The following is an 18,104-nucleotide window of genomic DNA, read 5'->3' as shown; positions in this document are numbered from 1 at the left end:
ACCTGTACTGAAGCAGTTCATTTCTCCAGCTTCAGTGTCGAAAGCGTGGCTCTCTGTGGGTCACATCAAAGTAAGATCTTGTCACGCCAAGCCCTGTCAGGGAAAGCTCTGTTTCCAAACATCCAAGTGTAGATCATTCTGCTTTTTACAAGCCTGTTTGGACACCTGCACCAGCCAACAGAGTAGGAGTGAAGCAAAGCCAGAGAAGTGCCCTTGCAGACAGCTCTCGCTTCAGCTGCGTGACCTTCAAGCTCCTTCCCCAGCCCCTCTGCACTGCTCACTGACACCTTTCTTGGCATGAGTTACCAGCACAATGATAATGCTGACATGTTTAACAACAGTTGGTAAAATGAGTCATCCTGCTTTGGATGTTTTACCCATCCCTCTGGCTACAAGTCACAAACATTTACCTGTTCCCTGTTTGAAATTAAGGTCACCAGATGGCGTGAGCTGTCTCTGACAGCTCTGTTTTTTTCCTTAAAGCATTCCATTTTCAGCTGAGTTTGGCTGGCAGAAGCTGAGCAGAACCCATTCTCTTCCCACAGGCCTGTGGTGTGAAACCAGAGATGTGATTAGAACAAAGCACAGTGCTGTGACCAGTACCTGTTGGCGCTGGCCAACCCACCCCACTGCACTCCTGGGGTCTCAGTTTCCAGATTTTGCACCCCTCGCCCAGCTGCGATCCCCTCACGCCACACGGCCTCTGTCAGCTTTAAACACCCACTTTGACTTCACCCCCAGGTTTACGCAGATTGTCAGCTCCTGTCAAAACACCAGCGCTAACACAGCCCCATCCCTGCTCCCGGCATCTCCCTGACGCCAGAAATAGCAGCTCCTGAGTACTGAGCACAAACCCTTCTCATCAACCTGCCGTGACAGCTCCCACAGGAATCAGCCAAAGGCTTCTCACAAGCTCACAACTCCCCTGCAGCCCCTTCCCCTCAGCATCCCCCTTGCAGACATAGAAATAGAAATGTGCACGTTTATAGAAACAGACCTAGAAATAAACCAGCCTTCATTAACATATATATACGTATTTTTGCTCCTGTATATACAGCATGCTCCTGTGCACCGAGGAGCTGACAGCAGCCACCCCAAGGTGCCCAGAGCTGCCCCTCGCCCTCACACCCAGCACGGTCCCTGCCTCGCCCCCCAGCCCCCAGCCCTCGCCCCCCAGCCCCCAGCCCTCGCCCCCCAGCCCCAGGGCGGCCCCTCCCCGCCCCGGAACGCAGCTTCGCGGCCGCCGTTGCCGCGGGGACGCCTTTTCGTGGGTGCACCGCGGCGGCCAAGATGGCGGCGCGCACTCTCCGAGCCCTGTGCCGGCCGCGGCTGCTCGTGGCCGGCTCCTCGCGGCGGGCCGCTGCCGGGGCGGAGTTCCGGAGCGCCTACAGCCTGGACAAGCTGTACCCGCCGCGGGGGGGCGGCGGCGGCGATACCGGCAGCGTCCCGGCGAGTTGGGGGTGGGGGGGAAGAAGGCGGAAGAAGAGCGAGGGGCGGGGCCTCCGAACGGGTGGAGCGTTGGTGGGCGGGGCTTAGCACGGGGTGGGCGGGGCTTCGCGAAACAGGTGGGGCGCGTTGTGGGCGGGGCCTGGCTCGGTGGGCGGGGCCTGAGCCACCTCAGGCAGGGCCCCCCCCAGAGGCCCCGGGGTGCCCCTGAGGCAGCCCCGCACCAGCCCCTGACGCCCCCCCGCTGCCTTTTCCAGGAGCAGGAGGCCAAGCCGCCGGCCCTCGACATCCCCATGGGTGAGTGTCCCAGCCCCACACGCCTCAAGGATGGGTGCCGGGGGTGTGAGAGGGCCCCCTGAGGGCAGTCGGTGCTGGGAGCTGCGGGTGGCTCGGGGAGCCTGGTGATGTGGGGAGGTGCACGTGGATGTGGCCTGAGGTGTTTATTGCACATGAAAGCTGTAATATGTCTCAGAGAGACAGCAGTTGGTTGGTGGGCTCCTGCATAGGCTTTAAGAGCAACAACAAATTACCCATTTTTGCTGTCCTCACAATGGAGCATAGAAACATTCATAAAAGGTCACTTAAACAGACTTCTCCATTTCCAACCCCAGAAAACAGTCCGTGCTCAATGCACCGAGCTAAGCTTGAAGCAAAAGCACCACCAAGTAATAGGCTTCCTTCAGTCCCACACACGGTGTTTTGGGTCGTCCCTGTTCTCTGCTTCCCACTGCACTGCCGGGTTGGTGTCCCACGTCACGTTGCTGTTCTTCTCTTCCAGACCGACTGACTGTATCCTACTGCCGGAGCAGCGGCCCTGGTGGGCAGAACGTTAATAAAGGTATGAAAGGGGAGGGGTTCTCTGACTTAAGGAAAAGTCCCAGTCTGTATCCAAGCGTGAAACTTGTTTCTCTATATTTGTGGTATAATATTAGGAGCTTGAAATTAAAGAGTACCTTTGTGCTGCCTGATGTTAATTTTTTCATTATCACTCTACATTTTAACACAACTTCTAAGTCTTCACATTGCCTGACACCAGTGGTAGCATATTTGGTTCTCCTAGCACTCGTCATGGGGTCATTGCTGCTATACATGTCACAGGAAACATCACTTCTGTCTGATCTGTTTTCATTACACATACAATAAGCCACTGGGATTCTTAAACTTTCCTATGCAACAAACTGTTGGCTTAATTCAAATAAGAAAGCAAAAACTGGAAAGCAAGAACTTCTTGTTCTGCAATTGCCATTAAAACAAGGTAAGTAGGGACTGGTAATAGCATTAAGTCTTGGAGTATGTAGAAATGCAAATACCATGAAAAAATCTCCATAAAAGTTATCTTTTAGAATGGTATGTAAAAAAAGTAGCAAGAAAAACTGTGATCCTTCAGGTAATCCATACTGGAATCATCATATGTTCAAAGTCAGCAGTGAGCAGACTGAATTACCTCATAAATCTTAGGAAGTCAGGCCGTTATGTTGAAAAAGGTCCTGTTTTTCCTCCCAGTGAATACTAAGGCAGAAGTCAGGTTCCACCTGGCATCAGCAGACTGGATCCCAGAAGCTGTGAGGCAAAAAATGGCATCAATGGTAACTACCGTCTCCCTTCCAACCACTTTTTGAATTTCACAATTTCAGCCAAAACATGACAAGTCAAACAGTTTCAGTGATCATATCATGCTTTTCCCTCCTCAGCACAAAAATAAGATAAACCGAGCTGGTGAGCTGATTGTAAACTCTGAAGAGAGTCGCTACCAAATGAGGAATCTGGCAATTTGTTTAGAAAAAATCAGAGTCATGGTCACAGAGGCTACTGAGAAGCCAAAGGTGGTGTCTAAGGAGACTGCACAGGAGCTCATAGCCAGGTATTGTTATTGAGACGGCCTTTATTTGATACAGGTTCAGACTTTTAACGTGACTTGGTAACAGATACTCATTTGGATTTTCTTTTTTAAAAAATCACTGGTCCATTGGAACTTAACTGCTTTCTCAGGTAACATCCCAAGAACAGGGATTGTTTTTTCTGCCTGTGGACATCTGAATCTATATTATAGCTGTGCTCACAGTTGAGTGTTTATTTAAAGGCTTTCTTTGTACACTAAAGAATCTTTTCATTGTGTTTCAGGGTGGAAAAAATGAACCGTGAACGACTAAGACAGAAAAAAATACACTCAAATATAAAACAGAGCAGGAAGGCAGATTTCGACTGAGAACAGCAGAGATGGAAGTCCTTGGCATACCACCATTTTAAGAAATATTGTTGGCAACTGAAGATGATACTAAATGTATGAGCTGGATTGAATAAAACCTGTCAAAAAAATGTAAATAAAAATAATAAACATCTTTTGAACCTAATGATACACTGTGATAGCGTCTTTGTGTCCTTCATCCAGTCCTCTGAATCTTTATGAGAGCACCCCCTGCTGCTGAACACGCAGCAGATTTGGGGGAAAGAAAAAAAAGAGTAAAAACATTCTAACCACAGATTTAAATAAGAAATGAAATGTTTACCTTTCAGGAAATTTTCTCACATTATTTATGTCTGCTGTTAGGGGGAAAAAAAAATGTTATTTTGTTGGGTTAACCTATATCCCTGGCAGGAATTGGGCAGGAGGCAATTGCTTTTAGCACTTGAAGACAAACCATCTTCTAAGTACGGGAGTTTTCTGGCCCTTGGAGTGAAACCCCATAAAGCCTCAGACCAAGTCTTACAAGCTTCAAGAGTCACTCATTAGTGCACCCTGTTTAAACAGAACACAGTAGCGTGGTGTACCGTGGCCTCTTGGCAATGGACAGGATTACACCACCACTGGATTATTGAGCTGGGGGAGTATTATGTTCATGAAAGTACTGAAATTATGCTTTTTTACCTTCTTTTGCAGGGCCCCAGTGGCCTAATGGATAAGGCACTGGCCTTCTAAGTCAGGGATTGTGGGTTCGAGTCCCACCTGGGGTGAAGAGAGGTAGAGAAATGTTTTAGGCAAGGGGAAAAAAAAAAGAAAGGACGAGACTCCCTGAGATGGCTGCACCATTCCACCTCTGCGCCTGCCATGCCCAGTGATGGAAGCAGAGATAACAATGAATTCTCCCACAGGGGAAGGAGCAGCTGCCAGTTCCCCCTCTCACAAGTGAAGGGCTCTGCAGCCCCGGTCTCTACAAGCCGTGGTTTGGGGGGTGACACCTCCAGGTGAACATTTCTGCTGCCTCGGGAGCACTGGAGGCATTTTCATTGTGGAGGAGCAGAACAATCCCCGTCAAAACCTTTTTCCCAGCCCAGACTCTGCGTTTTACAGACCAGCAGCCCTGCTTCTTTGCCCCCATCACCCTGAGCCGTGCCTGGGGGAGCCGGGGGACAGAAAAGGAGTCGGGAGCCGGGCGGTAACCGCAGCCTCGCGCCCCCCGGGGCAGGTTTTGGGGTTGCGGAGCGGAAAAGATCCACCCCAGATGGGACTCGAACCCACAATCCCTGGCTTAGGAGGCCAGTGCCTTATCCATTAGGCCACTGGGGCTGCGTGAAATCCGTCTCCCGGTGCCCTGAGTTAACTCTCTGCTGGCCGGACGGGAGCGCAGCCCCATATAGGGGGGGTCCTGCAAAGCCCCCCCCGGGACCCCCGAGCTGGGGTCGGGCCAGGCGTGTCCCCCCACCAGCACGCCCCCGATGCAAGCGGCGCTTCCTCCCCGGCTCTTCGCACAGCTGAGGGGGGGGGGGGTGCAACCCCCGGCTCTTTGGGGCTGGGGGGGTGCAGACCCCCGCAAAGGGCCCGGCTCCTGCCGGGCCGACCCCCCCACAGCGGGCAGCGAACCGGGGGGGCTGCCCCGGGGAACGGGGCTCGGTTCATCCCGGACCCTTCCACCCGCAGGTAAAAAAGGAAACCAGGCGGGGAGGGGGAAGCACGGCGGGGGGGGTGGTTTTGTAGCTTTTGTCCCGCCCCAGTGGCCTAATGGACAAGGCACTGGCCTCCTAAGCCAGGGATTGTGGGTTCGAGTCCCACCTGGGGTAAAAGCACACTTACACCCCTCCCCCTCGCCCGTACACATCAACCCTCGTGTTTTCTGTCGCAGCACCCTGCTAGGAGGGGCAATGTCCCGTCCTCCCTGCCCCCAAACGGCCCCATAACTCACCTGCCCTCCCTGCAGCAGCGAACCGGCCCCGGGCCTGAGTCCCTGCCCTTTTATCCGCCCCGAAATCGGCCCCAGCTGCGGCTGAGCCCCGGTGCCACCCGTTCACCCCCGGGACGGGGCTGCAGGGGGCTTCGGGTGTTGCCCCGCCGGGAGGGGGGGGGAAAAAGGGTCCCCCGGGAGTCGGCAGGGCAGATGCTGCCCCAAAATTGGTCCGGGGTTGGTATCTGGCCTCGAGTCATGCCCCTCTCGCCCCTAGGATGCCCTCACCCGCAGAAATTAAACAGCTCTGGGATCTCTTCTGGCCTTTTAAAACAACCACGAAGGGACTCGAACCCTCAATCTTCTGATCCGAAGTCAGACGCCTTATCCATTAGGCCACGTGGTCCCCCATACCCTCAGTTTTGGGACACCAGCACACACCGCGGGGGTCCCCCCCCATGGTCCTGCCACCCCCAAGCATCCCCCACATCCCCACCCCGCACCCCCAGAACCTGGCCGGTTCCCCCAGCCCCACGCTGGTGACGAGGGGGGGTCCCTGCCCCGGGGGGCCCCATGCCCCAGCAGGTCACCGCAGAGCCAGCGGTGCCCCAGGAGTGCTGACACGGGATCCCATGGGCATGCTTCTGAGGGTGGCAGAAACTCGGAACACAGCTGCGGGTCACCGCTGGTGAAGAAAGAAGGGCCGAAGCAGCCAGGTTTCCAGGACAAGGCGTGTTTCCCGTGACAGCGTTCAGTGGTCAGCCCGCGCTGTCAACGAGCCACCAGTGACAGCCACCAGCTGCAGCATAGCCCCACTGTAATGTGACACTGGGGTGCGATGAGCAACACCACGGGCGTCTTTAAGCTCCTGTTCTCACCTGCGTAGCGTCGGTAATAGCTCCCGCACGCTCCTCGTGGTTCAGCTTCGCTTCTCCCCCAAACCTGTTTCTCATCTAATCCTAAAGAGGTAATCCTGAGAGCGGCAGGGCAGGGCTTTTAACATCCCCTGCACCCACAAGAGGTTTACCTCTCCTGCCCCTACAGGAGGTTTTACCTCTTTTTATTTATTTTTTTTAAAAAAAAAAAAAAAAACTTTTTTCCCGGGGGCGGGGGCTCCGCGCCAGATGTGCGCTGGGGCCCGCGTGGCCTCGCGGGGAGGGCGCCCGACTGCGGAGCTGCAAGCCGCAGGTTCGAGTCCGCGCCTGGCCCCGGCTGCTGCACGGCAGCGATCCCACCCCGGGGCTGTAGGGGAGGGCTGCACCGAGCTCCTCGCTGCCTGTGCCTGCTCCCCCTGGCCACCGGCAGGGAATTGGCAGCCCTGAGGAAGTGCCGTGTTCCTGCTTATTGCTGGGGCTGTTTTATTCCCCCTCCTGCAGCACGGTCCTTGCTTGCCGGCTGGCAAAGCAGCTCCTAAGGAGCGGCAGACGTTCAGCTTTCTGCTGCTCCCGGAGGTGGGAGAGGAGAGAAATAACAGAAATACAACCTGGTGCCACCGGAGTGAAGCCGATCATTGATGGAGTCACCCAGACCACGCACTGAACCAGCCGGGGCCCCTCATGATGCTGCCAGGAGATCCCAGCGTGACTTCCAGGAGAAGAATCAAGGAAAATACCGCACAAAGGAAGCCAAGAGGTCACCTTGTTCCTGAAACTGAAAACATGCTGAGCTTTGTGTCCTTCCCAGAGTTTGAACAGCATCAGATGGCTCCTGGGGGCTTCTGCCACCCTGGTCCCAGGTAATGCCAGCCTGGAGGCACCTCCCAGCCCTTTCCCCAGGCCCCAGGGCAGGCAGGGCTTGCTGAGCGGTGCAGGACCTGCAGCTTGCAGCAGGTCACTGCCCAGGGCTGCTCAGGGTCCAGCACCGGGGTATTGGCAGGGCCGGTTCTCAGGGTTTGCTGCTTTCCAGGCAGCAGAGTCATTTCCTCCAACACCTAGCGGAGAGAAATTACTTGGAAAGAAACTTCACTTTAGGTTTTGCTGCTGGGATATCATGCCTGGCTGCGTGACCTGCTCCTGGATAAGGCATCCACCCTCGCACCAAAGCCCGGGGAGGTTTGCAGCAGCTCCTCGTCGCTTCCCTTTCTCATGGGATCTCAGCTTGGACCACTGGCCAGGAGCAGAAAATCTCATTATCTAGGCAGCCTTGCCTGCACGCCTTGGCTGTTGTTGGCACAGCAAAAAAGCCTGGAGCTGCTGCATGGATCTCTCTGCCCCCAAAAGCCTGTCCTGGTCCACCTCTTACCCCCTGCATTCCCTCTGTGGTCACCCCCCTTGCAAACTGCCTGCAGAGGGTGCGCTCAGACGCGCCCCTTCAGCAGCTTTCCTTTACTCTGCCTGCAGAGCCCAGTTCTGGGTGCTCCCATCGTGTTAATCTCCTTAATTAATTTCCTGTCTCACAGGGGAAGAGAAATTCCTCCTCCCCACCCACCCACCGCCTCTACCAGCACGCCTGGGAGCGCAGCACCGAAACAGGGAGAAAAAGAAAATCGGAAAAAAGGCTGATAGCGCCCAAAAGCTCACCCCAGATGGGACTCGAACCCACAATCCCTGGCTTAGGAGGCCAGTGCCTTATCCATTAGGCCACTGGGGCTTCGCTGGGGGTGTTTCCCCGCCTGGCTGAACAGCCCCGACCCGCTGCTGGGGGTGTGGGGACTGTGGGATGCGTGGGTGCTCCCCCGGGGGACATGGGGACACGGGGACACGCGGGGACACGCAGGACACACGGACACACGCGGCCTCGCCTCCCTCTGCCCCCGCCACGCATCCTCCGGTGGGATGGGGGAAAGTGGGGAGCAGCCGGGAACCCCCCCGTGGGGGTCGAGACAAGGGGAAATGGGGCGGGGGGGGCACCAAACCCGCGTGGGACCCACGCCCTGAGGGGTGGTGAGGGGTGAAGGAAGGGGAAAAAAGAGAGAGCGATGGAAAAGAGGGGGAAAAAGCGAAGCCGACCACGAAGGGACTCGAACCCTCAATCTTCTGATCCGAAGTCAGACGCCTTATCCATTAGGCCACGCGGTCGCAGACGCTGCAGCCCCCGCCGATGCCGCCAACCCCCAGCGTCGCCCACCGCCCGCTCCCACCCGGGGCCTGCAGTACGGCTGTGCTGCCCTCCGTCTGTCCGTCCTGCCTTCCCTCCTTCTGTCCTGCCTTCCCTCTGCCCGTCCTGCTTCCCTCTGTCCGTCCTTCCCTCCCTCTGCCCTTCCTTCTGTCCTGCCTTCCCTCTGTCCTTCATTCCATCCTTCCTTCCTTCCCTCCGTCCATCCTTCCCTCCTTCATGCCTTGGAAGCTGCCGAAGGTGTGGGGGCCCCGCGAGGAGGGGTGATGGATGAGACCAAGGAAACCTGCAGAAGGCAAATGGGGAATGCCTGTTCCCCACCTGACACTGCACGGGGGGCCGAAACCCACCGAGAGCACCCCATGCGGAGCTGCGCGAGGAGGGGGATGTCACACAGAGAGTGAAGCAGAACTGAGGACCCTACAGCAGCAAGACACTGTGGATATCAAAAGCTGGCCCTATCCACACTGTGGATACCAAAAGCTGTCAGAGCAGCGCGACAGATTCACAGCTCCAGCCTGCTCACATCCCGCCTGCTGCTGGTGGATGTAAGGGTTTCTGGAGGACGAGTCCTAGCACCGCTCAGTGGCGTCACTGTTGTCTCACCTCCAGTGACATCCACCAGCGTTAGCTCCTACAGCCAACACCCCCCGAGTCCCACCGCACGGGTCGCTCCTCTCCCCGTGCCCCTTCTGTCTGATTCCACCCCTGTTCTGTGGTGTGTACGCTTCCCTCCGCCTGTCTCCCACAACCAGAGGCCACAGGGCTCAGGTACCACCTCCGACATCGCAGGTGAATGGGATTTTTTCCAAGCACACATTCGCCGGGGCTGTTCCCCTCTCAGACTTTTCAAAAAATAAAATTAAATCTGAGACCTTCATCTTAGCTCTGAGGACTTGGAGCGGCACCTCCAGAGCACAGGAGATCAGCAAGGAGGTGGAAACGGAAAATCAGTGGGTGCAAGAAAGGCTCAGTGCTTTAGGAGCTGGGGACATGCTCTAATGCCCCACACCCTGGGCTGCCACAAAGCAGGGCCAGGCTGAAGGGGGAGCAGCCTCTCCTCCGCCCCGCCGGCACCCCTCGTGGCACACAGGCACTAATTCCTATTCCATTTCAGTGGGGTTGCAGCAGCCTCTAAGCCCTGTAAATGAGGGAAGATTTGCTCTTGAGTGGCTCTGGCTCCTAGCCTCCTCTCTGTGGAGATGAGCCCTTTCTTTCCCTCTCCCTCAAATTGTTGGATTTTTTTGTTTAATGACCTTCTGATTCCCTCACCACAACTAAAGACCACTCCCAAGAGCCAGCTGAGTGCATAAATCCATTAGCAAAGTCTTCCTTCCAATGCAAATATAGAGTCCGGCTTCTGTTTACAAAATACCCATCCCTCATTAATAAATACCAAATCAACTTCCACATCACAAGTGACGTGTCTTGGGCCATCCGTAAGGGACACAGTACCATTTGCCTCCTTATTTGGAAGAAGGAGAAGATGCAGCGAGCTTTTATAGCTATCCTCACCCTTTCTCTTGGGACAGGTAAGTTAATGAGGACTAGAAAAGCTTTGAGGAACTCTGTTCTGGTCTGTTTGAGAAGGGGTTTGCCTGGGTTATTGATGCTTTCCATACCCACAGCTCCACACCCTTTCTCCTTTGGTACATCTCTCGTTCACAGGTTGAGACCTTTCCTGACCCTTTTCTGATTCAAGTGCATTTTTTTTTTCCTAGCAGGGGCTGCTCCCAGGTACATCTGCACGTACTACGATGTCATCGAGCACCTGAACATCACCTCCCACAGCAAGCTGCACGCGCACATACTGCCAAAGACAAACTGGAAGGAGCCTCTGGAAGTGAACATGGATTTTATGCTGATAGCTATTCTCTCTGTGGTAAGGACGCAAAGCTCCTCTCAAGTCTTTATAGCCCAGAAATGTGCAATTGCTTGGTCGAAGCCTGAGTTTTCTGTGAGGCAGGGCTGGGCCAGCAAGGCCACAGGTACGAGAATCAACCCCTTCCACTTCTTCAGCTTCCTGCTGTTTGACAGCATTTGGGGAAGATCTGGAGTATTTTCTCCCACCTTCTTCTAGGAAAAACTTGGAAAGCAGGCCCAGGCAAACAGCCTGCTTTAGACCAGGCTCTAGGAAGAACTGCATGGAGTGCCTTAACTAAGCAATTCGGACAGGATTGCAGAGCACCGGTCTGTTAATGTCAACATCTGTATTTTTCAAACCATGGGATCTGATGCTTCCACTCTTCTCTTCAGCCGTAGGACCAAGACCCTCGACCTCTCCTCCTGGGCTGAGTTTCCACAATCCTGCTGCAGGAGCAACAGTGGAGAGCTCCTGGGCTCTGCACAGGATGTAGCTAAGAAAAATCAGCTAAATCTCTCCCATTCTGTTTCTCTAGGCTGAAAAGCTGCAGACAGTCGCTTTTTATTTCGTGTTGAGATTGGTAGGTTCCTTCAGACCATTTCCCTCCTGTGACACCCAGCACAATGGCTGGGGCTGAGCCCAGCACTCATCTCTCTCCTGCACCTTCTGCCCCCAGGAGTGGAAGAACGCCTTTGTGACTTGGGACCCGCAGGATTTCTGCAACATCTCCAGAATTGTTCTGCCAATGGACTCCTATTGGTCGCCCCCCATCTTCATTTTAGAACAGTAGGTCCTCCTTTCCTTTTTATTCACTGGCTCAAGAAAAATACTGTGGATGCAAACTGTTGGTAATGTTGTAGGAAATGGGATAAACTCGTTTGATTAAAAGCTGCTCCTGTAAGCTAAGTGTAACCAAGAACCTCGTGACTTGTAATACTGGGAAGAGTTTATACAAAGCACTTTGTGGCTCAGTAATGTCGTAGCATCTCCAGAAATACCCCATCTAGGCTGTAGTTAAACCTGAAGAAACATCAGGGACAAGTGATGTAGCAGAATGAAATTACCCTTAGCAATTTTTAGAAGATACCAGGTAGATCACTTTGGATCTAATAGAGGGTTGGGCACAGCCACTGGCTCTTTAGCTGCAGGGGGAAAGGATGGGGAGGCAGCATAGCAGAGAGCCAGCCAGTGAGCCCTTTCCCCAGGTAAGAGTGGGAAGCACAAGCCCCAGGTTTCCTCTCCTTGCTGCTCTCCTGCACACTGCTACATCCCATGGCTGTGTGACAGCACAGAGCCACCCCAAATGGATGCTTACAGCCCAGGCTTTTGTAGGATTTAGGAGCACTGCAGCATCCCGGAGCTCCGTCACTCCCCGTCTTTGTTTCCTCCAGGGTGAACGAACAGAAGTCGGACTTGGAGTACATGGCTGTCACGCACAATGGCGCCTTCAACACAAGCCAACCCTTCCAGGTTACCTTAATGTGCAGCCTGATGATCCTCAAGTTCCCCTTCGACACCCAGACATGCAACATAAGTATAGCTTCATTTCTCTACCCAGGTACAGTGGCAAGCTAAGTTTTACCACAACGGGGCTAAATTTGCAGAAGGAATAGATGAGGTGGGCCCTGGCTGATCCTGGGTTCCCTTAGCAGCACCGCACGCTGCTAGGGGAGTGCTATCTGGTTACAGGGGTTGAGGTCATGTAACATCAGGGAAAACGAGCTAAGAGTCATCTTATTTGGGCATTTTTTCCCAGCAACATCTCTGGGAGCATTTGGGATGTTCCCTGGCAAGTCTTCCCCTTCGGACTGGTCTTTACAAACCAAGTGACCAGCGGGCATCTTGCAACAAGGCTACTTGCTCACAAATGTTTTTGCAGAACCAGCCTCTAAACATAACTGAAAGCCATGAAAATTAAAGGAAATTAAGGCTGATTTCAGGGCTCCAAACAGCAGAGTTCATCCCAAGAGGAAAGGTTGAAAAATAAGCAGAGGTGCCATGAAATCCCCCAAGGTGCCACCTGCAAAGGGCAACTGTCCTGACCCACCAGATTTCCCCTGTTCCACGTTCGCAGAGGTGCAGCCAAGACTCCGCACTGCAGTCCTTTTACATTTCTCCCTCATGGACTAAGAAACCTCAGCAGTGCAAGAACCGTTGCCTTTCCCCGTCTGCATGCACCCTTAGTTGTGAGGGAAAGGGAGAGGAAATAACTAATCTTTTATAGAAAACTAAATTCCGCAGCTTTTCCCCTTCTCTCCCCCTTGCCCAAGCAGTAACAGACCTTGTCATGAAAATCAAACGGACACCAGCTGAGATGATGAAAAACAGCCAGAGTTACTTAGTAACTGATGGAGAATGGAAGTTCACCAACCTGAGCATCAGTGAATACAGAGAAGGGTTGGATGAAGAAGAATATCCAGTGATCGTCTACAAGGTACCGCAGTACATTCGTATTATATTGCACCAATATAAGAAATTAAATAAAAAATGAAACCAGATAGTTTTTCACAGTAGGGAACGAGCAGTCACTCAACACAGTATATTATCTCTTACCTACATTTCTTTCTCCTTCTTCAACAGATTTCCATGGAGAGACGACCTACTCTGTATATTCTGAACCTGATCCTGCCAACGTGCGCACTGTACCTGCTTGATATGGCTGTGTTGTTTGGACCCAGCTCTCTCGAGGAGAAAATCAGCTTCCAGATTTCCATCATCCTGGGCAGCTCCATGTTAGCCGTGATTCTCAACAACATGCTTCCTACTTCCTCCAACGAACCACCCATAATAGGTATCCACCTCTACTGAATAAAGACTAAGGGATTTTTACACAGGTACCAATGCTAAGAAAGGCTACTGGGCATTTATGGACCCATAAATGATACCAGTAACAGCTAAATTTTACCATATTGCTGGAGACAGCAATTTCCCCCTTCCTCACAATGCAAGTGAACACAGGCAGGATAACAGATTCAAGAAAATGGCGCCAATTAATAAATGTTCTCTTTGTTTTCCTATTGTTCTGCAGTGATATTCTTCTTAGGCACCTTCCTGTTAATGATCATGGCTGTTTTAGACACCTTCTTCCTGCTGCATCAGCAGCACAAATCCCTACGCTTAGGCAAGGCTCTCGGAAGCATCCAGCAAGGTAAAAAAATAAAAAATAAAATAAATTCTGAGCCAAGTAGTCCAGGTTACCTGAACTTCAGGTTCGAGTGAGGGGGGGTTTCCTCAGGGCAACCAGTGCCCGAGGTTGGTCTTGGCAGTCATTCACCAACTGCCCTACTCTGACATCTGTTCTTTGTAGGTGTTCACACCAAGCTGGCAACGACAGACGCCAACAGCCAGGCCATGAAACACCTTGCCAAGAAGACCCAGGAAAAAGGGCAGCAAGCCAAGCCCCTCTGGAAACCACAGGAGCAGGACCCAGTTCTACCAGTTCTGGAGAAGGTGCTTCTCTACAGTCACTTATTCTTGTCATTCTTTTTTTTTGCTGTTATCTCTATAAAATGGAGCAGCTAGGGACCAGCTCATTCAGTCTCAATGTTACGCTCATTCAGTCTCAATTTTATTGTTTCTAATCTCTCTGCTGTCTTGTTTTTTTTCTCCTGCTTGGTTCATAGGACTGCAAATGTTTCACTTGCCTAAATTAAAAAACAAACCAGGGCGTAAGATCTGCATGGTACCCGCTTTGTATTCTAGTTCAGTAAAACTACGTATGTTCTTGTGGTGCTCTGTGGGCTAGCAAAGTACCTGTATAAAACAGTAGTGGAATCAGGGGATAGTACCTTCCTTCCATCTGACAGTAATTCTTACCACAACCACATGCCCCTTACAATAGGAAAAGGGAATTAATGTCCTTTTTTGTCACGGAGATGTTTCCATTCTGAGGAAAGGTGGTTAAGAGCTCCACCTTAGGTAATTAAATACATCAATGCAAGTACAAAGTCTTTGTTGTATTGTTTTTGTGATTATTGAGGTCTGCATCATTCAGAAATCCAAGACAGAGAATAGTAGGATAACCAGGATTAACGGGATGATACTTGGGAAGTTTTTCAATATCAAACTTCTGAACCTATTCTCATTTACAAACCTTCAACTCCTACTGCAATTGACTGCACCTAAACCACCACAACTAGAAAACAGCCCCAGACCACTGCCCATAAAACTGAGGGATACCTCCCACTGCATCATAGGTCACTGCTAAATACAACTCCTTTTGTGGTGCTGGAGTGTAAGTCCGTCTCCTGAGCAAGAACTCCTCCGCAAAGGCTACAAAAAGGAAGAAGCTCGATACTGAACTGCATTCCCAGCACTACGTTGTGGTTACAACGGGGAATGGATGGCTTGCTTGTGTTACAGATGCTGCACTAGGAATCGGTTTTATCATCAAGTTCTGGGATCTTGGTACTTGCTACAAAAATCAAGTTCACAGGTAAATGAGAAAATCCAGGAAAACCAGCCTGTTTGCACAGCCACCTACAGTTCCGCATTTCTCAAAACCGTACAACCTCATATCTACGATCTAAGCCACAGACGGGAGGGAAAATACTTTATTTAGATCATAGAATCTGACAGTCGTTAGGCAAACTGCTTCCAGACCAGCTTACAGATCAGCAATTGGTTTGTGAGGCCAGAATGGATGCTTCTCCTTATCCAGTTTGGTTTCAGGGAAGGCTTCAGCCATGTCTTCAATTGTCATTTGTTCAAAGGGAATCATGCTTTTGAGCTTCTGAAGCTTGAATTAGGAGCAGAGACAAAAGTGTTACAAGTCACTTGTCAGCAAGAAAGAGCAAAGCAGACACACAGGAAAGAACAAGGTGTAAGCCAGGCAGGATTAAAGAGGATATTCACTAAGCAACGTCCAGACTTACGTGCTGCTCATACTGGGCAATCCGAGCTTTGGAAGCTTGCACGTACTCAGCGGTGTTCTTTGCCTGGAGGACAGCAAAGGACATGGTGAACACGGTTACGATGAAGGACAACAACCTGAAGCGAGCCTGCAAGCCCACACACTAAGTTTGCAGTAAAATTAACTATCAACAAAATCTTGATCAAACCCCAAACAGCCAAACCCTACCCAGTGCAGAGATGATCTTGCTGAGCCAAGAGCCTGCAAAGACCAGAGCCATGCTCCGTCTCAGGCTGCCCTGCCTACGCAGACGACCATGCAGAACACACCTTCCTTCTCACCCCTTCCCATCTGCACAGAGGTCAGAGACAAGCCCGGCATTTGGGCACAGCGTAAATACTTACAGATTCCTGTTCTTGGGCATCAATTTTAGCACTTTGTGTATCCACGGGTTCAGGAATCTTCAGTGCACTGAACTGTAAATTGAAGGCAAAAACTTTAAATGGTTTGTTTGCTTGAAATAATCCTTCACACCAAGGTCATTTTCCCTAGCAGCAGGGGGCCGTTCTCTCCTTTCTCCCTCAGACACGCTTGCAACTGTTTAAGTTAACAAGCTTTCCAAAACTGATCCCTGCAGCTTGAACGTGTACTTCACAGGCAGCACCGCTCACCGGGATGCTTCGAGCAACCTTTTCTGAACTGCATAGCATCACCAGGACACACAATGCTACACACGTTCACCACAGCACTACGGAGCGCAAAGCACAGCATCACGAGGAAACAAGGAAGTCTAACACCATCTTAAGACTTGTCCCATCACAGACAGATTTTCCCCAAGCCAAAGTTTCCAGATCCAGCTGAGGTCTGTGGGCCCTTGCAGTCTCGCAGCAGCCAGTTTCCCTACCGCCAGTGGCAGCGCGTGACCTTCAGCAGAAGCCTCCCTCGTTCCTATGGGGTATGGCAACCCCTGCAGGCACCAGCCAGCTCTGCACTTTCCCTGGTCTGCAGACGTGCGCTTCTCACCAGCCGTTTGCTCCAGGAGAGGCACTACCTGAGCCCACTCCCGCAGACACAATGATGTATTGAGTTTTCCTTCACCGGCTTTCTCACTGTACGGTGCCCCAGGTTTCACCCTGAGAGATGGCACTGAAGTGACCTGCTCAAGGTGAGCGACACCAGCTGCAGGACACGAAGCAAGGAAACTTACCGGAACTCCAAACACCTCAATTCTGGTATTTCCCACTCCAAGACGTTCCCCATTTAAGCCTCCAAAGAAGATCAATGCGCAGGCTGACAGAGGTACTGACCTTCTTCTGGAACTCGTCCACCATGCCGGCTTTAGCAATGGCAGCCTTGTAGTGAGCCCAGTCGATGGCGGGGGGCTTCTCCGGCAGGCTGGCCAGCCTAAGGGGACAGGGGACAGCAGTCACCACCAGGGCCAGCAGTAACCTCGCACCGTCATTTGCTCTCTGCCACAATTACTTTCCAGAGCGTTAACAGAGCCTGCTAAGCTTAATTGCAAATATCTCCGAGTTTCTCACTAGCAACTAACAAAGACCCAACCCTGCAACTTCCCCCACCCTTGAAACAGACTTCTCTGCACGGGCAAGACAAATTCAGCCTGCAGCCCTGCTGCACGCAGCACCCGGATGCAGCCCTTGAAGAAGAGCCGGGCAGTTTTCACAGCACTAACTCAGAGGCAGGCAGTGACAGCACCTGTAACAGCCCACGCACATCAAGCAGCAGATGCCAAAGCACCTGACAGAACTCATCCATTTGTGCAGCATCTAAAAGAGCAACAAAGCTTTAAAAATATTCTTCCAACGCACCAAACAAAACTGCTTGCACAGAACTGCTTTTTGACGCTGCAATTCTTATTTCACTGAGGAGGATTGAGAAAAGATGATTTGAAAATTAAAATTAAACCAACAGCTGTCTTGAAGACGGCCCGTTTTAACGTCTCTTGGAGCATTTTGTAAGACAATAACTACGGACATCAGCTCAAGCTGGGCCTGCAGAGGCCGCACAGCCCACCGAGGTCCGGAGCTGTCGGCGGCGGGCGCGGGGCCGGCACTCACCGGGCCGACAGCGCGTCGCTGCGGGTCTTCAGGGCGTTGAACATGGCCCGTTGGTTGGTGGGCACCCTCTCGGCGAAGGCGGCCCAGTCGATGGCCTTGAGAGCAGCTCTGCGGCCCGCCATGCTGCGGCTGGAGCAGGGAGACAGGGAGCGCGGCGGAGGGGGAGGTCAGAGAGGGGGGAACGTTGGGGGGGGGGGGGCCGGGATCGTGGGGGACAGGGGAAAGGGCCCGGGACTGAGGGAGGGAGGGGGCTGGGGAGCGCCCGGGACCGCTGGGGGGCAGAGGTTGGAGGGGGGGGAGGCACGGGACAGGGCTTGGGACCGGCGGGGGGACGACAGGAGGGGGCACGGGACCGGCGGGGGGGCACCGGACAAGGCCCAAGACCGGGGGGGGGGAGGCTGGGGAGGTCTTGGGACCGTGGGGGGCGCTCGGGAGGGCCCGGGGGCGGCGGGGGGGGACACAGGACAGGGCCCAGGACCGGGGGGCACCGGGCGAGGCCTGGGGCGGGGGGTGGCGCTGGGAGGGGCCCCGCCGCCATCCCGGGAGCCCCCCCCGGCCCCGCTCACCTTGAGCAGCGCCCGCCGTCCCCTGGCGCCGCCGAGTGACGCGCCGGAAGCCCCGCCCCCTCCCACCGGAAGGGGCGTGGCTTCGCCACACACACCCCGGAAGCTCCTCGCCGCCGCCGCCGTCCCTCGGCGCTGCGCCCCCCCCGC

At 53.3% G+C, this 18,104-nt stretch overlaps 3 protein-coding genes and 1 long non-coding RNA gene across 9 annotated transcripts; 2 read left to right on the top strand and 2 right to left on the bottom strand.

Moving 5' to 3' along the window:
• Positions 1-1,256: 1,256 nt before the first annotated feature.
• Positions 1,257-3,797, top strand: MRPL58 (mitochondrial ribosomal protein L58). Its single transcript, XM_083805642.1, has 6 exons — positions 1,257-1,449; positions 1,704-1,743; positions 2,225-2,284; positions 2,950-3,032; positions 3,138-3,307; positions 3,568-3,797. The coding sequence occupies exons 1-6, from the start codon at positions 1,291-1,293 to the stop codon at positions 3,650-3,652; spliced, it is 597 nt and encodes a 198-aa protein (XP_083661768.1). The 5' UTR covers positions 1,257-1,290; the 3' UTR covers positions 3,653-3,797.
• On the bottom strand, positions 1,824-6,544 carry LOC310884189. 2 transcript variants are annotated; one of them, XR_014574063.1, is made up of 4 exons: positions 6,422-6,544; positions 4,313-4,390; positions 2,891-3,006; positions 1,824-2,260 (listed from the first exon to the last, which is right to left on the bottom strand). It is a non-coding gene; the product is annotated as an uncharacterized lncRNA (long non-coding RNA). The 2 variants fall into 2 exon arrangements; XR_014574064.1 differs by lacking the exon at positions 6,422-6,544 and adding an exon at positions 5,565-5,970.
• LOC310884176 (5-hydroxytryptamine receptor 3A-like) lies at positions 4,400-14,416 on the top strand. 5 transcript variants are annotated; one of them, XM_083805622.1, is made up of 9 exons: positions 4,400-5,302; positions 10,322-10,479; positions 10,997-11,041; positions 11,138-11,247; positions 11,853-12,019; positions 12,735-12,895; positions 13,042-13,252; positions 13,490-13,609; positions 13,769-14,416. In XM_083805622.1, exons 1-9 carry the CDS (start codon positions 5,101-5,103, stop codon positions 13,981-13,983), a joined length of 1,389 nt encoding a protein of 462 aa, XP_083661748.1. In that variant the 5' UTR covers positions 4,400-5,100; the 3' UTR covers positions 13,984-14,416. The 5 variants fall into 5 exon arrangements, with proteins under 5 accessions (XP_083661748.1, XP_083661747.1, XP_083661749.1 ...); XM_083805621.1 differs by having other exon boundaries at positions 10,319-10,479; XM_083805625.1 differs by lacking the exon at positions 4,400-5,302 and adding an exon at positions 6,707-7,278.
• A 580-nt stretch (positions 14,417-14,996) lies between these two features.
• On the bottom strand, positions 14,997-18,103 carry ATP5PD (ATP synthase peripheral stalk subunit d). Its single transcript, XM_083805630.1, has 6 exons — positions 17,958-18,103; positions 17,392-17,520; positions 16,621-16,717; positions 15,718-15,789; positions 15,336-15,398; positions 14,997-15,199 (listed from the first exon to the last, which is right to left on the bottom strand). The coding sequence occupies exons 2-6, from the start codon at positions 17,511-17,513 to the stop codon at positions 15,068-15,070; spliced, it is 486 nt and encodes a 161-aa protein (XP_083661756.1). The 5' UTR covers positions 17,514-17,520; positions 17,958-18,103; the 3' UTR covers positions 14,997-15,067.
• Between the last annotated feature and the right edge of the window lies 1 nt (position 18,104).

Source organism: Anser anser (assembly GCF_964211835.1).
Source record: "Anser anser genome assembly, chromosome: 19".
Classification (NCBI taxonomy): Eukaryota; Metazoa; Chordata; class Aves; order Anseriformes; family Anatidae; genus Anser; species Anser anser.
Note: the sequence above shows the minus strand (reverse complement) of the source record. Positions and strands in the feature narration are given on the sequence as shown.

Excerpts from the sequence above, each read along its gene's own strand:
- MRPL58 (XM_083805642.1), top strand. The coding sequence starts at position 1,291 with ATGGCGGCGCGCACTCTCCGAGCCCTGTGCCGGCCGCGGCTGCTCGTG. Across the intron at positions 1,450-1,703 it reads GCGATACCGGCAGCGTCCCG|GAGCAGGAGGCCAAGCCGCC; the intron begins GCGAGTTGGGGG and ends TGCCTTTTCCAG. Across the intron at positions 3,033-3,137 it reads GGCAAAAAATGGCATCAATG|CACAAAAATAAGATAAACCG; the intron begins GTAACTACCGTC and ends TTCCCTCCTCAG.
- LOC310884176 (XM_083805621.1), top strand. The coding sequence starts at position 5,101 with ATGCAAGCGGCGCTTCCTCCCCGGCTCTTCGCACAGCTGAGGGGGGGG. Across the intron at positions 11,248-11,852 it reads CCCATCTTCATTTTAGAACA|GGTGAACGAACAGAAGTCGG; the intron begins GTAGGTCCTCCT and ends TGTTTCCTCCAG. Across the intron at positions 13,253-13,489 it reads CAACGAACCACCCATAATAG|TGATATTCTTCTTAGGCACC; the intron begins GTATCCACCTCT and ends ATTGTTCTGCAG.
- ATP5PD (XM_083805630.1), bottom strand. The coding sequence starts at position 17,513 with ATGGCGGGCCGCAGAGCTGCTCTCAAGGCCATCGACTGGGCCGCCTTC. Across the intron at positions 16,718-17,391 it reads AGCGACGCGCTGTCGGCCCG|GCTGGCCAGCCTGCCGGAGA; the intron begins GTGAGTGCCGGC and ends CTGTCCCCTTAG. Across the intron at positions 15,200-15,335 it reads TTGCCCAGTATGAGCAGCAC|CTTCAGAAGCTCAAAAGCAT; the intron begins GTAAGTCTGGAC and ends TCCTAATTCAAG.